This window comes from Salvia splendens, chromosome 1, assembly GCF_004379255.2.
Source record: "Salvia splendens isolate huo1 chromosome 1, SspV2, whole genome shotgun sequence".
Taxonomy (NCBI): domain Eukaryota; kingdom Viridiplantae; phylum Streptophyta; class Magnoliopsida; order Lamiales; family Lamiaceae; genus Salvia; species Salvia splendens.
The window spans coordinates 34,983,342-34,998,037 of NC_056032.1; the positions used below are offsets into that span (position 1 = coordinate 34,983,342).

Consider the following 14,696-nt stretch of genomic DNA (forward strand, 5'->3'; position numbering starts at 1 on the left):
AAGAGTGAAATTTGATGAGTTAACTTTTGATAATAATTTGATTGATGTATATTTAGATAAAAGATAGTAATTTGATATGAATTGTCTTTCCTTTTATGATTAATTGATATATATTTATTTATTCAATTATTATTTAATTCAAAATAAGGGTATATTAGTCCATATAATAATTTGGCTTATGGCAAAGTGGTATTATGGCTTGGAGACATTAGAGCATCCACAGTGGGGCGCCCTAAAGCCCGCTCTATGTACCGCCACATCAGCATTTTATCCTCCTACCCTTTCACCTGTAGTGGGGCGCCCTAAGCATTTTCTTTTATTTGAATATTTAAATAACTACAAAAATTAGGAAAACCCTTCATTTCATTTATAAAATTAATCATCTTAATAACTCAAAAAAGCAAATTCTCGTTTCACCAAATTATACTTTTTAATCATAATTTTATTTATTCATTTTCCCAAGCATACTAATTAAATATAACCTTATTGTGAATAAATTCGTGTAAATCTAAAACTATTTAGGGGCCTACTTTAACGAAGCTAACAAATCATTAGTGAGGCACTAAGCATTTTTAATAATTAGTTTTCAAAATATCTCAACTAGCGTTTGTAGTCCAATGATTAGGATAATTGCCTTCCAAGCAATAGACCAGGGTTCGACTCTCGGCTAAGAAAAATGTGTTGTATCGTCTGCTCCATCGTCCGCGCACCCACAGTGGCGGACGATGGCGCGCCCGAGACATTGAGCAGCCTATCATCCACCCCAATGTGGATGCTCTTATCTCTCTAAATCATCACTCATAAATAAATTATGATTCTTTTATCATGGTAGGCAGTTCTCTTTCAAGCTATCTATAAAAGATATTTAACGTTTCAAATAGTCATTCACATTACCGTTGCTTCATAAATTAAGATAAGGATTTAATTAATATACTTTTTCCTAATATAGCTTGCACTTTTTACTAGTGTAGCTATTAATCCCAAAATTGATAGTGACATGTTTCTCTTTTTTGTTGGGGAGATCAATCGGTAGTGATATGTTCTTTTAAAAACATAACTAATGAATATATAAGATATTAGTTTAAATATTGCAATGGTATCACGTTTGAACCTAATGCCAAATTCTTATAATATCTCATATCACATCCCAAATGAAATCTCAACCTTTTTTTTATTGTTTTTAAAAATACTTGCTTACATGTTTTACATTTTATGATTGATAAAAAAAAGTTTATGATTATTGTTGAGATTTCTCTAATCTCACATTTTTAATGGGATAAAAATCAAGTAAAATTATCTTAAATGATAGTAGTAAGTTATTGAAGAACTCCACTCCTTCAAAATAAACACAAGATTAAGTACCTATACTATTTTTATCCTCAAAAGTAAATGCTGAACCTAATTTTTATTAAAGTTTTTAGATCTCTTTCCAGCAATATTCCTAATATCACGGAATATTTTCCAGCCGTGAATGATGATTGGAGAAAACATAAAATTTGAGATCCCACAAGTAGTGTGGATGCCACTAAGGAAGTACGGATGCTGAAGCAAATGCTGCAATATATACTTATGCAGAAATATGCTACTACTATATATTCAAACTAGATTTCTGATGATTTTCTAAAAATATTTTGAACATATTCTAATACTGTAATTCATTCTCCAAAACCTGTTCATAAACAAAATGTGTATACGCCTTAAATTTTTAATATCATAGTGTATGTTACTTGTAGCCAATCACTGAGACCCTATATATGTACTAAAATAAATAATCTAATCGATTTTTATCAAACAATAGGGACAAATGATCGCCCACCGACTAACATAAAATAAATTCGACAATTATGAAAAGGAGTAACTGAATTAGTTACACGCCTTCACTATCAAATCCGTCTATCACCTCAAAAAAATAAATAAATTATGCACTACTGATATGCTATGCTATGCTATGTTTGTGTGTGGACATAGCGGTAGAATGATTAATGTTCAATATCAAAATCTTCAGTTCTGAGTTTGTGGTAATGAATTTAATAGGTGAGTGGTTGAGTAATGAATTCAAAGTTTAAACTTGAGTAAGTTTGGTCTCCAATTGTATGAAAAGAAAAGGAATAGCAATAGTGTATGTGTTTCTGTTTTGAGGTTATAAAGACAGAAGATCCCCTAATTTTGACGAATTATGCCTCTTCTTTTTGGTACCTTAATTGGTCTCTTCTTGTTTCACCTTTTCCCCAATAATGTGTTACAACAAAAGACTGAGAGAATAAATGAAGAAAGAATATGAAGGGATTGCGGTGCCAAATAATGGCGATGTATTGCTTTTGTGTGATTACAACAACTCTACCGTATTCACTCACCTTTATAATTATATATTATATGTAGTATCAACTACTCATGTCTTTCCTACTTCCATCTTTTTTTCTCACACTCCTTCCACTATTTTTTTTTTTATTATTTTTTAACATGCCTTTCATGATTCATCTTAACTTACATCATTCTTTCCCAACATTTTCTCTCATCTAATTTTATGTATCTACATAATTTGCTTCCCTTTTCCTTTCATGCCAGCATCTTCATTTTTAAATTTTAATATATCTCATCTCACACGGTATATATTTTCTGAATTTATAACCTAAAATTCGAAAAGAACTAGTAGTATATTATTTTTAATAATTATTGTGTTATATAATAAGAGTGTTGTATAAATTAAAAAGAAAGTATTGTTCCACTAATAATTATGTTTTGCAGACGAGAGAGGGGAATAAGAACGTACTACATCCAATCAAGTATCCACTAAAATTTGTCCATAACTCTTCGTCGTTAGCCTATTTGTCATCTAATACATACACCACACGTTTCCACCTTCTATCCATTATTATGTACGTAAGATTTAAGTTGATAGAAAAATATCACAGAATATTATACTAGTAATTAATAATGAATCAAGGATTTACAGCACCTGGATTACTAAATTTTGTCACGGCATCCGTGGATTCCATTACATCTGCCCTGGATTTCAGTTATTGAATTTTTTAGAATCTTTCTACCTAGTATCGTCATACTTTTAAAATCTTGGATTTTTAATGAATAAACTTTAGTCTTTAAAGGAAGCGTGGGTAAGGTCATCCAATAACTGCGTTGTGCGAAATAGCAACTTATTATCATAGTTTAATTAAGATAAGAAAATTATTAAAATTTCAAAATTAGTACTCCCTCCGTCCCAAGCTACTCGCACTTATTTCCTTTTTGGGCGTCCCAAATTACTTGCACCCTTTCCATTTTTAGTAAAAATTTTCACCTACAGCCGTCATTTTTTACTTTCCTATACACTCATTCCTTAATCTCCGTGCCGAAAAGGAAAGGGGCGAGTAGCCCGGGACGGAGGGAGTACTATATTCTATTAAAAGTCATAAAATATACCTAAATCCTAAAATTGCACTTGATTGAAAACGATAAAGTACATAATCGAAAATGTATAATTCGTTGTTATTGCCAATGTTTGCCCAAATGTATTCAACTAGATCTTGTTGGAGTACGTCATTGGTGGCGGAATCATATGACGACTTCTGACTGCGTAGTTAGCTGCTGAACGGAGCTTGACGACCTGGAGCATCTTCGTCGAACCAATTAATCATGTTTGGTCCTTTAGTGACTCCTCAACAAAGTAATCCTTAACGGGCCTTTCCGCAAAAAGTTATCGCTCACGATGAACCTATCGCCTAGTTTTTGGTTTAGTTATCTGAGAATTCACATAATGACATAAGTACTGATCATGAGCTTGTTGAACAAACACAATAAGATTGTTAACCTCATCATCCAATGAATTGTTGTCATTGTTGGAATTCATACATGTATTGAAAGGAAAATATTGAAAATTGAGATGAATGGCGAAAGGTGTGAGCATTGAATTTGGCTAAAGAGATATATTTATATACTAGATGAATACTCCATTCGTCCCACAATATGAGTCATTCTTATTGTTGACACGGATTTTAAGAAATATAAAGAATTGTCATATCATCCTCCAAAATGGATTGCGATTGGACCATTGTGGATGTCCTTAGTAACGAAGCAAGAAACTTGGAGGGTACTATTCTCCATGTGTTATATACAAAATGCTGTATGCAATAAGTTACCTTGCAACTGTAGAAAACTAAATGAAGTGAAATTGACCTCTAGTAAAATGAAGAAAAAGAAATATTCCTTCTATCTAAGCCTAAGTGAGATGTTTTATTTTTGCAAAAGTACAATATAAAAGAGAATAACCTAGAAAAGAGTATAAAAAATAAAGAGAGTGTGAAAAAGTAAAAAAAATTATCTTCCATATTATTATCTCTATTATTATTTTAGTTTATCAGCATTTTAACTATTTAAAAGAGAGTGCGAGAAAAGAGAAATAGGATGGGGTGGAGAGGGGTAAAGCGCGCCGGATTTATAGGAGACAGACAGACAGACATTGAGGAATAGTTTGATGATGGATTTTCACACAAGCGTGGACCTGAAGCCTCACTCACATTATTCACCGTCAAAACTGCAATCACACCTAATTTCAATTTTAACATTTGTTTAAGCAAAATTACTACTCCATTTTGCTTATTATATTATCCACCCATCTTTGGAATTGGAATCCGTCTTTGGTCAAAAACCCAATCTCAAGTTTACATACAGTATTTTTTGTCGGGTGCCAAAGTCTCTCACTCCTCACATTCTCTCTGGATCACCTCACCTTACCATCCCTATCAGCTGTCAATTTGATGTCACTTGTGCGTGTGTTGCTCTTTTTACCTGACGCTGTAAAAAACAACTCCTACATTTCACCAATAAAGCCATCTCAATAGAGATTGAGAAATATTGTCCCATCATTTGCAGCCGTTGAACAAAAAAAACTTGTCGTAATAATAAAGAGAGAGAACTAATAGTAATTTTAATAATACTAATGAGTGAAGAGGAGTGGAGATGGAGTGAAAGTAGGAGAGGGGTTGAAATTGTGGTGTCAGCTCAAACTCAAACTCAAACTCAAACTCAAACTCACACCAACTCTCCGTCTATTAAATTCCCTAACACCACACCCACATCATCAGCTGCTGCTATTCCTTCTCCAACTCAACTTCAACAAAACCACATCACCACCATGGAAGTTGAGGCCAGCGCCGCCGACCCGGAGAAGCCCGCCTCGCCTCCACCGGTTGCGCTCAAAGACCTCTTCCGGTTTGCCGATGGATTGGATTACGCTCTAATGGGAATCGGTACAGTTGGTGCGATTGTCCATGGCAGCTCGCTGCCTCTGTTTCTCAGATTCTTTGCTGATCTCGTTAATTCTTTCGGCTCCAATGCCAACGATGTCGATAAGATGACGCAGCAAGTTTTGAAGGTCCCAGATTTTTCACTTTGTATTTCTAGATATCGAGAAATGCTACTTACATTATTCCTTTCTTGCTGGTTTTCAGTATGCCTTTTACTTTCTTGTGGTTGGAGCTGCGATATGGGCGTCTTCTTGGGCAGGTGAGATTTTCAATCTTTATCATTTTTTTCAATTAAAATTGATTGGTAAATGGATGAGTTTGCAGAAATATCGTGCTGGATGTGGACGGGGGAGAGGCAGTCCACTAAGATGAGGATCAAGTATTTGGAGGCGGCTTTGAACCAAGACATTCAATTCTTCGACACAGAGGTTCGGACATCCGATGTTGTTTTCGCCATCAACACCGACGCCGTCATGGTCCAAGATGCCATTAGTGAAAAGGTGAAAAAAAAGGATCTTTTTCCGCGTGTGACTGTAAAAAAAACACTTAAGTCGTCCAGTTTTTGATTCGGCATTTTGTGATTGTTTTTTTGGGCAGTTGGGGAATTTCTTGCACTACATGGCTACATTTGTTTCTGGATTTGTGGTGGGGTTCACCGCGGCGTGGCAGCTAGCTCTTGTCACTCTCGCAGTGGTTCCCCTCATCGCTGTGATCGGAGGCATCCACGCCACCACGCTCTCCAAGCTCTCCGCCAAGAGCCAGGATGCTCTGTCGGAAGCAGGAAACATTGCTGAACAGGTGAAATTTTCATGATTAATAATAGTCCATGAAGGTTGGATTGGCCTAATGACTAATGTTATATTGCAGACTATAGCTCAAATTCGGACAGTATTGGCATACGTGGGAGAATCGAGGGCGTTGCAGTCGTATTCAGCAGCGCTGAGGGTTGCTCAGAGGCTCGGATACAAGATTGGATTGGCCAAAGGGTTGGGACTTGGAGCTACTTATTTCACTGTTTTCTGCTGCTATGCCCTTCTGCTCTGGTATGGAGGCTACTTGGTTAGGCACCATTATACTAATGGAGGTCTTGCTATTGCAACCATGTTTGCTGTCATGATTGGTGGCCTGTATGTTCTTTACTCCTATCTGCACTCTTTGTTTTTTTTCAATATCATATTGTTTTGGACTTAATACATTTCTTGAATTTCATAGTGCTTTGGGGCAGTCTGCTCCCAGCATGGCTGCATTTGCAAAGGCAAGAATTGCAGCTGCTAAAATCTTCCGAGTGATAGACCACAAGCCGGGCGTCGTCTCAGACAGTGAATCTGGCCTGGAGCTGGAAGTCGTAACCGGAAAATTGGAGCTGAAAAATGTTGATTTCTGCTACCCTTCAAGGCCAGAAACTCAAATACTTAACAATTTCTGTCTAACTGTTTCGGCTGGGAAAACGATAGCCCTTGTCGGAAGCAGTGGCTCGGGTAAAAGCACGGTGGTGTCCCTCATCGAGAGATTCTATGATCCTTCCTCGGGTGATGATCACCATCCCATATCTTTCCTTATTGTTATTTCAATCAAGGGTTGGTTAATAATAGCTTATTTTTGCAGGGCAAGTGCTGCTAGACGGTCATGACATAACAACGTTGAAGTTGAGATGGCTGAGGCAGCAGATTGGGCTGGTGAGCCAAGAGCCTGCTCTGTTTGCCACAACCATCAAAGAAAACATACTGTTGGGCAGAGGGGATGCAAGTTTAGTCGAGATTGAAGAGGCTGCGCGAGTTGCCAACGCACATTCATTCATTGCAAAGCTCCCAGATGGCTATGACACTCAGGTTAGATTGTCACATTAATCTTTGGCTTGCACTTCAATTATGATTGCTTATGGTGTACCTACTCATCAATGCTGGATTGATTTGAAGAGAGACCTAACAACACGTTAGTTAGATATCTAGACTTTGTTTTCGTGCCCTCTACTGAAATCTTCGCCATGTTCACTTCACCTTAAATGTTCATCAACTTCACATGCTGCATTAAAAAAGCCATGGATCTCACACACTGCCGCGGACTAAATGGGATTGTTTGGTCAACAATCAAACCTAAACATTTTCTATTAAAGTCATAAGTGTGGAAATGTTTGGTCATGCATTAAAAATAAAAGGTAACATGGTTTGCAGTAACAATGCATGTGCAGAGTATAGGTGGGTTTCTACTTTCTATTCATTCTTGAATTTCTCTAATTTTTGGGAAATGGTCAAACCAGAGGATAAGGAATTAATGCCACTAAACTAGGATAACACGAGGAGAAAGAAATACTATATTTTTTTGAGTAAGAACTACTAAGAGTGGGGTGTCAAATGAGATATAAGGACTTTGCATTTGATATTTGTTGCCTAAAAAATGAACAAAACAACAGTTCACAAATGGCCAATTTCAAGAAAGTTAAATTTCATGAATAAGAAAATCTAGTTATCTCTTCTTGTTTTGATGCACTTGGATGGTGGCAGGTCGGGGAGAGAGGGGTCCAGCTGTCGGGCGGGCAGAAGCAGAGAATAGCTATAGCAAGGGCAATGCTCAAGAATCCAGCCATCTTGCTCTTGGATGAAGCAACCAGTGCATTAGATTCCGAGTCGGAGAAGCTAGTGCAAGAGGCACTTGACCGTTTCATGATTGGAAGGACTACTCTAGTCATCGCCCATCGCCTCTCCACCATCCGAAAATCTGACCTTGTTGCTGTGTTGCAGCAAGGCAGTGTCACTGAAATCGGGACTCACGATGAGCTCTTAGCCAGGGGAGAGAGTGGCATCTACGCCAAGCTAATCAGAATGCAAGAAGCAGCAGCTAATGAAGCGGCCCTCAATAATGCCAGGAAGAGCAGTGCAAGGTATTAAAATGTTTAAGTTTTGATTGAATTAAGACTTACTAGTATTTATGTGGTTTGATTCCTCTGCAGGCCTTCTAGTGCGAGAAACTCGGTGAGCTCACCAATAATCACTAGAAATTCGTCCTATGGAAGATCGCCTTACTCGAGAAGACTGTCCGACTTCTCCACCTCGGACTTTAGCCTCTCCTTAGATGCTGGATACCCTAACTATCGCCATGAAAAGCTTGCGTTTAAGGAGCAAGCAAGCTCATTCTTGCGTCTTGCAAAGATGAATTCGCCCGAGTGGAGTTATGCCTTGTTTGGCTCGATAGGCTCAGTCGTCTGTGGCACTCTCAGTGCATTCTTTGCATATGTGCTGAGTGCCGTTCTCAGCGTCTACTACAGCCCGAATCATGCCTACATGATAAGGGAGATTGCAAAATACTGCTACCTCTTGATTGGTGTGTCGTCGGCTGCCCTCATTTTCAACACAATGCAACATTACTTCTGGGATAGAGTCGGGGAGAACTTGACAAAACGTGTTAGGGAGAAGATGCTGGCTGCAGTCGTGAAGAACGAAATGGCGTGGTTCGATCAGGAAGAGAACGAGAGCTCGAGAGTTGCAGCTAGGCTAGCTCTGGATGCGAACAATGTTAGGTCTGCAATTGGAGACAGGATTTCTGTTATAATGCAGAATTCTGCTCTCATGCTTGTTGCCTGCACTGCTGGCTTCGTGTTGCAGTGGCGCCTCGCCCTCGTCCTCGTTGCTGTCTTCCCCATCGTCGTTGCAGCAACTGTTTTACAGGTACAAATAGATTTATTCATAGTTAAAAGTCATACATTAGTAACAAAAAAAAGTGCTAACTTTTAGTTTTTTGGGGGATGGACAGAAAATGTTCATGAATGGATTCTCCGGTGACTTGGAAGCTTCACACGCAAAGGCGACGCAGCTAGCCGGGGAGGCTGTAGCGAATGTGAGAACCGTTGCAGCATTCAATTCGGAAGAGAAGATCGTCGGCCTATTCAGCTTGAGCCTCAACACTCCCCTAAGGCGTTGCTTTTGGAAGGGGCAGATAGCTGGGAGTGGCTATGGCATTGCTCAGTTCTTGCTCTACGCTTCCTACGCGTTAGGCCTATGGTACGCTTCTTGGCTGGTGAAGCATGGCATCTCCGACTTCTCAAAGACGATACGCGTCTTTATGGTGCTGATGGTCTCCGCCAATGGCGCTGCAGAGACGCTCACCCTTGCCCCCGACTTTATCAAGGGAGGCCGCGCAATGCGGTCCGTGTTTGAGCTCCTAGACCGCAAGACCGAGATAGAACCAGATGACCAAGACACCATCACTGTCCCTGATAAGCTCCGTGGCGAGGTTGAATTCAAGCACGTGGACTTCGCATACCCTACGAGACCCGATGTGTCAGTCTTCCGCGACCTGAACCTCCGTGCTCGGGCAGGGAAGACCTTAGCTCTCGTCGGCCCGAGTGGCTGTGGGAAGAGCTCTGTGATCGCCCTGATACAGAGATTCTATGAGCCTTCGTCCGGTCGCGTGATGATCGATGGGAAGGATATAAGGAAGTATAATCTAAAGTCATTGAGGAGACACATAGCTGTGGTGCCGCAAGAGCCATGCCTCTTTGGTGCAACGATCTACGAGAACATCGCCTACGGGCACGAAGCAGCAACGGAGGCTGAAATAATAGAGGCAGCAACGCTGGCGAATGCGCACAAGTTCATATCGTCGTTGCCAGAGGGGTACAAGACGTATGCAGGGGAGAGAGGGGTGCAGCTGTCGGGAGGGCAGAAGCAGCGGGTGGCTCTGGCTCGGGCATTCCTGAGGAAGGCGGAGGTGATGCTGCTGGACGAGGCAACGAGTGCACTAGATGCGGAGTCGGAGAGGTGCATACAGGAGGCACTGGAGAGGGCGTGTGGAGGGAAGACGACGATTGTGGTGGCGCATAGGCTGACGACGATCAGAAGCGCGCATGTGATAGCGGTGCTGGATGAAGGGAAGGTGGCGGAGCAGGGGTCGCATTCGCATCTGTTGAAGAACTGCCCGGAGGGGGTGTATGCACGGATGATACAGCTGCAGAGATTGGGGAATGCTTCCACTTCTTCTACGCAGTGAGCGATGTGTATGTAGCCTTGTTTTGTTTATATATTGTGGATTATCTAATTATAGCCTTAAACTGCTCTTACAAATGTGGCCTTGAATCGACCTACCTCTCTCATAACCCAACACTTTGGTGTTGGTAATGCTTTGGAGGAGATGAGATGGTTGATGATTTGGAATTGGCAAAATGACAACGTAATGATTGTTGTGGGATTGTGCCGGAAACAGGGAGGAACCTCAACACAAAACAACAAGTAAAACCACTCCTAAAAAAATACACATGATCAGAATACTAAACAAACTTCAAAAGAAATTCACACTTGAGAGAAATTCAAATAGAGTTGCAATTCGCCATGAGAATCTGTACATTAGAAGCTAAGACCTAATTGACTTGGACCGCTGAAAATTTTAAGCTAGTCGAATTTTTCGTATTACACGTTTTGTCCTTAAAATTTTGGATTTTAAGATTCTTCTTTTCAAACCATAAATATAAAAACCAGAATTAAGTATAATCCAACCCAATGTATATTGTAATCCCTTCATCTTATGCACTTTATAATTTTAAAAAGTCCTTTCTCTCTAATGAGATGAGACTCTCATTCTCCACTATCAATACTTTAATTCCTTTTTCTCTCAACCTCTCTCAAACTTTACCAATTTTACACTAAAACTCGTGCACACCCCAAAGTACATATTCTTTAGGGACAGAGTAAGTATAATTTTTACAGTTCCACTTTTGTTACAAAATTTGAGATTTTCAGAATTGAATTTCTGAAAATATCAAATTATTATGGATTTATATTCTCTAAAAATTAAGATTGTTGTATCTCGCAGACAAAAATACGATCAAAAATAGAATTCTCAGCCCTAACTCCTAAGCCACTAGTTGTATCATTGTAATAAACAAGGGGTAAAGGCAGGGAGCCTAGAATTCGTACAAACACAAACTTCAGGAACATAAAAAACACAGGAATAAGTTTACATTGCCATTAACTTGGGGCCATTGTCTGGCTTGCCCATTCCAGCAGCTACATCAGCGTCCAGTTGCGTGTGCGGTGCAGGTCCCAACATTACCTTCACACTGCAGCAAATGTACGTTAGCATTCTAATACAAGTGCTGAATGTAGCATGTTGGTCAGTTAAAGCAACACAAAAAAACCATGTTGTGTAGTATTTCTCTACTTGGCTGAAGTTCTAATTCTGCAAATATCCTTTTCATCCTTACTGATAAATCATAAGTTCAGCAAATCTACTATGACAATTGCTAAACCTAAATAAGCAACCCCATTCTCAACTATTCTAAAACCGAGCACTTAATCATTACAATAACCACTCCAGAATGTCCTTTTCCATGCTAAAAATAGTTAAATTGGTCAAGGATCCCCTATTGTGTTCAGTAACACAGTAGGCCATGTTCTACACCAGACGGCACCATTTCTATACAAGTTCAATGCTATCACCAAATATTAGCGTGCATATAATACTTACTTTTATTTTAAGATATTTGTAATTTCAGATTTTGGTAGGATATACTCTTAAATCTATATGCATGTAAGTTCAATGCCCTCTCTGCATATATATACTCTAATAGTTACTTATTTATAATTCAAAACTTCATATAAATATAATATTGTATTAATGATGAATTTTCTAATACGAATCCTATTCGTTGCATTATTTTAGTCGAACAAAATCGGAATTTGAAATTCAATGGCAATTGAAGCTGATGAGTTTATATTATTTATGCTAAGAAGAACAAAACAAAATCTATATATAGAAATAAACTGTAATTAGCCCTTCCAAGTCATCAAAATTTCCGTAGCCAAAATTCTCATCATCTTCCAAACATGTTATGGCAGCTAAAAGATTTCCAATACAATTTAGCATCCATAATGCGCGTACTGCTACAGCAGTAATATTTTTCAAAAAACTGTATGCTGTAGTCAATACTCTGATTTTACCATTGTCTTATTCCAAGTTATAACTACTAGTTAATAGTATTATGTCAACTTAAAAATTAAATCCAAGATAAAATTTGGAATGATATCATACTAGAATTTGAATCGCAATAAAACAAAAGGCTTGAACATAAAAGAACTGCAAAAGAAGAAAATATGCAACATACTAGGTTGCATTGAAAACCTTTTAGCTATAGTTTTTTAAAACATTGAGAATTTTATATACATATAAAGTTTTGACAAATTTAAGCACTAATAATAGTTTGTTTTATATATTTTGGTTAGTTCTATTAAATAGATAGGCAAGAATATGATTCATATTAGAAAATTTATCATTAATAAAAATAGTTATTAGACCTATACGTTATAGATCTGTATGAAGTGAGTACTTATAAGAAAAAAATATGTATATATACTACTAAAATATGATAGCATATGCAGAAAAAGAAAGAGAGAGGGCATTAAATTTGTATACTGTGTTATTCAAGCCAAAGATAATGCCGATCTTCTTAATCAGATGTATAATTATTAGAGTTTGCTAGCTATCAAGCGACTCAACAGAAAATCCAATAAGATAAACCGATCTGATTCTTGAGAAATCACCATACTTTCAGAATAACAACGTTTTAAACTAGCTCATTCAGCAATGTATCATTTCTTCTTTGTGCTTAGGGTAAAAATTTTATTCTAGGGTTATCATATGACTAATAAATAACCAATTGATAATATGACGTTTGGTCTTAGATAAAAGATGGAACAAATCAAACGTACCGCTTCCTATGCCGTTTGGTCTTGAAATGTTCGTCTCTGACAGAGACATTAGCAAAATAGCGACTGCAAAAAGGATGAAAAATCAAATTTTTAATAACGATCAATATACGTCATAATAACAAGAAAGTTGTGAATTAGAACATTACTCGCAGTGAAAACAATAGTACTGCCCCATTCCCGGAAGATCTTCATCCACGGGCAAGGGCTTTCTCTCTTCCTCCCCTTTCTGAAGCTCATCGTAAACGGCGTCGTCGCGTGAGCACTCCAGAGTCAAGGAAACAATATTTTCAACAGAAAACTACTAGCACGACAGAAATTCCTCAGAAATTATCAATAAAAGGATATCCTTCACAAGAAATTTGGAGCGCCTAAAAGACTTGTGAGAATAGCGGCGCTTCTTCACACTCCTGTGCGGACACTTTCCACCCATTGTATGAGTGAAATCGGAGATTCGAGTTTTGATTTGGTTGGGATTCAGAAATCAAAAACCCTAGCTGAAGCATATAAGCTACATCCAAAACAAAACTTATTGGGCCAAGCATATAAGTCGGCTTGTGGATGGGGATCAACACAAAACTTATTGGGCCATGGCAGTACAGAGGACTCAGGAGCTTTCAAAGCCCATAACATATTGGGCTAGGTCTTATACCATGAAATAATATTTTAAATATTCTTCAAATAATATATCATCAAATAATATTTTAAATATTCTTTAAATTTTAACTAAAATATAGCATTTTGTTTACTTTTACCCCCTCGTCCAGTATCAAGTGTATCAAGATGTTTTTCTTTTAGAAACATGAATTTTAAAAAAATGTTTAGAATAAAGTAGAAGAAATAATAATAAAATATGAGAGAAAATAAAGTTAAAAAACATTAAAATGGACTCTATAAAATTGAAACTCACGATTCACCACTTCATCCCCAAACTTATTTAAATCTGCGTCAAAAATAAGTTTGAAAATCGATAGGATCATAAATTGTACAAAAATTAAAAACTTCTACCTAAAAATAGTTTTTTTTGTCATTTTGGAATGTTCACGAAAAATAGTCTCATTTCTAAAAATGAAACATTTCTCTTTCATCTTTTTCCACTTTTTCTCTTTTTTCTCGTACTTTACTCATTTTTTCTCATAATCTCTCTTACTTTATCAATTTCTCATTAAAACTCGTGTCTCCACAAATTAGACTATTTTTTTATGACAGAGGGAGTAGTATGAGATAACTTGGTTGGGTTGTCTCTTAACAAGCACTTAGTCTTATGTTGTTAGGTCGATTTTGGCATTGGACATCCTAAAATATGATAATGGACAAGTTATTGCACGCTCCTCACCTAGTTACTACAAGAAAAAATCATTAGGCCACCCGCAACGCGTCACGCGGGTGGCCCGTAATTCGTCACGCCGGGACGAGACGGCGACGTGATTCGTTGCAGCGCCCCGTCTCGTCCCCAGCCCGCCGAGACGGATGGCGAGACGTCTCGCCACACGCCAGCGCGACATGGCGCGCTCGGGCGCCATGCGTGACGCCCACTCGCCGGGCCGCGAGTGGGCATCGTCACGCTGACGCAATAAATTATTTTTTTTAAACTTTGAATAAAAAAATTTAAAAAATGAAAAACGACAATATTACCGTTAATATTACCATTTTTTACTCTATAAATACTCCTAATTCATCCTCATTTCACACACAAATACACATCTATTCTTCCCAAATCATCTCCATTTCCTCTCCAATTTTCACCTAACCTCTCATCACA

At 38.1% G+C, this 14,696-nt stretch overlaps 2 protein-coding genes across 2 annotated transcripts; one reads left to right on the plus strand and one right to left on the minus strand.

Annotated features, from left to right (window-relative positions):
- The first annotated feature begins 4,869 nt into the window (after positions 1-4,869).
- LOC121748191 (ABC transporter B family member 1-like) lies at positions 4,870-10,433 on the plus strand. Its single transcript, XM_042142421.1, has 10 exons — positions 4,870-5,368; positions 5,445-5,499; positions 5,565-5,740; positions 5,838-6,038; positions 6,108-6,367; positions 6,453-6,769; positions 6,846-7,069; positions 7,742-8,118; positions 8,188-8,902; positions 8,988-10,433. Exons 1-10 carry the CDS (start codon positions 4,934-4,936, stop codon positions 10,221-10,223), a joined length of 3,996 nt encoding a protein of 1,331 aa, XP_041998355.1. The 5' UTR covers positions 4,870-4,933; the 3' UTR covers positions 10,224-10,433.
- A 509-nt stretch (positions 10,434-10,942) lies between these two features.
- Positions 10,943-13,432, minus strand: LOC121798974 (zinc finger protein 593-like). The gene is made up of 4 exons (XM_042198265.1): positions 13,283-13,432; positions 13,084-13,192; positions 12,938-13,000; positions 10,943-11,289 (listed from the first exon to the last, which is right to left on the minus strand). The coding sequence occupies exons 1-4, from the start codon at positions 13,365-13,367 to the stop codon at positions 11,187-11,189; spliced, it is 360 nt and encodes a 119-aa protein (XP_042054199.1). The 5' UTR covers positions 13,368-13,432; the 3' UTR covers positions 10,943-11,186.
- Positions 13,433-14,696: the final 1,264 nt, after the last annotated feature.

Excerpts from the sequence above, each read along its gene's own strand:
- LOC121748191 (XM_042142421.1), top strand. The coding sequence starts at position 4,934 with ATGAGTGAAGAGGAGTGGAGATGGAGTGAAAGTAGGAGAGGGGTTGAA. Across the intron at positions 6,039-6,107 it reads CAGGAAACATTGCTGAACAG|ACTATAGCTCAAATTCGGAC; the intron begins GTGAAATTTTCA and ends GTTATATTGCAG. Across the intron at positions 8,903-8,987 it reads TTGCAGCAACTGTTTTACAG|AAAATGTTCATGAATGGATT; the intron begins GTACAAATAGAT and ends GGGGATGGACAG.
- LOC121798974 (XM_042198265.1), bottom strand. The coding sequence starts at position 13,367 with ATGGGTGGAAAGTGTCCGCACAGGAGTGTGAAGAAGCGCCGCTATTCT. Across the intron at positions 13,193-13,282 it reads CTCCAAATTTCTTGTGAAGG|GCGACGACGCCGTTTACGAT; the intron begins ATATCCTTTTAT and ends TGGAGTGCTCAC. Across the intron at positions 13,001-13,083 it reads TACTATTGTTTTCACTGCGA|TCGCTATTTTGCTAATGTCT; the intron begins GTAATGTTCTAA and ends TCCTTTTTGCAG.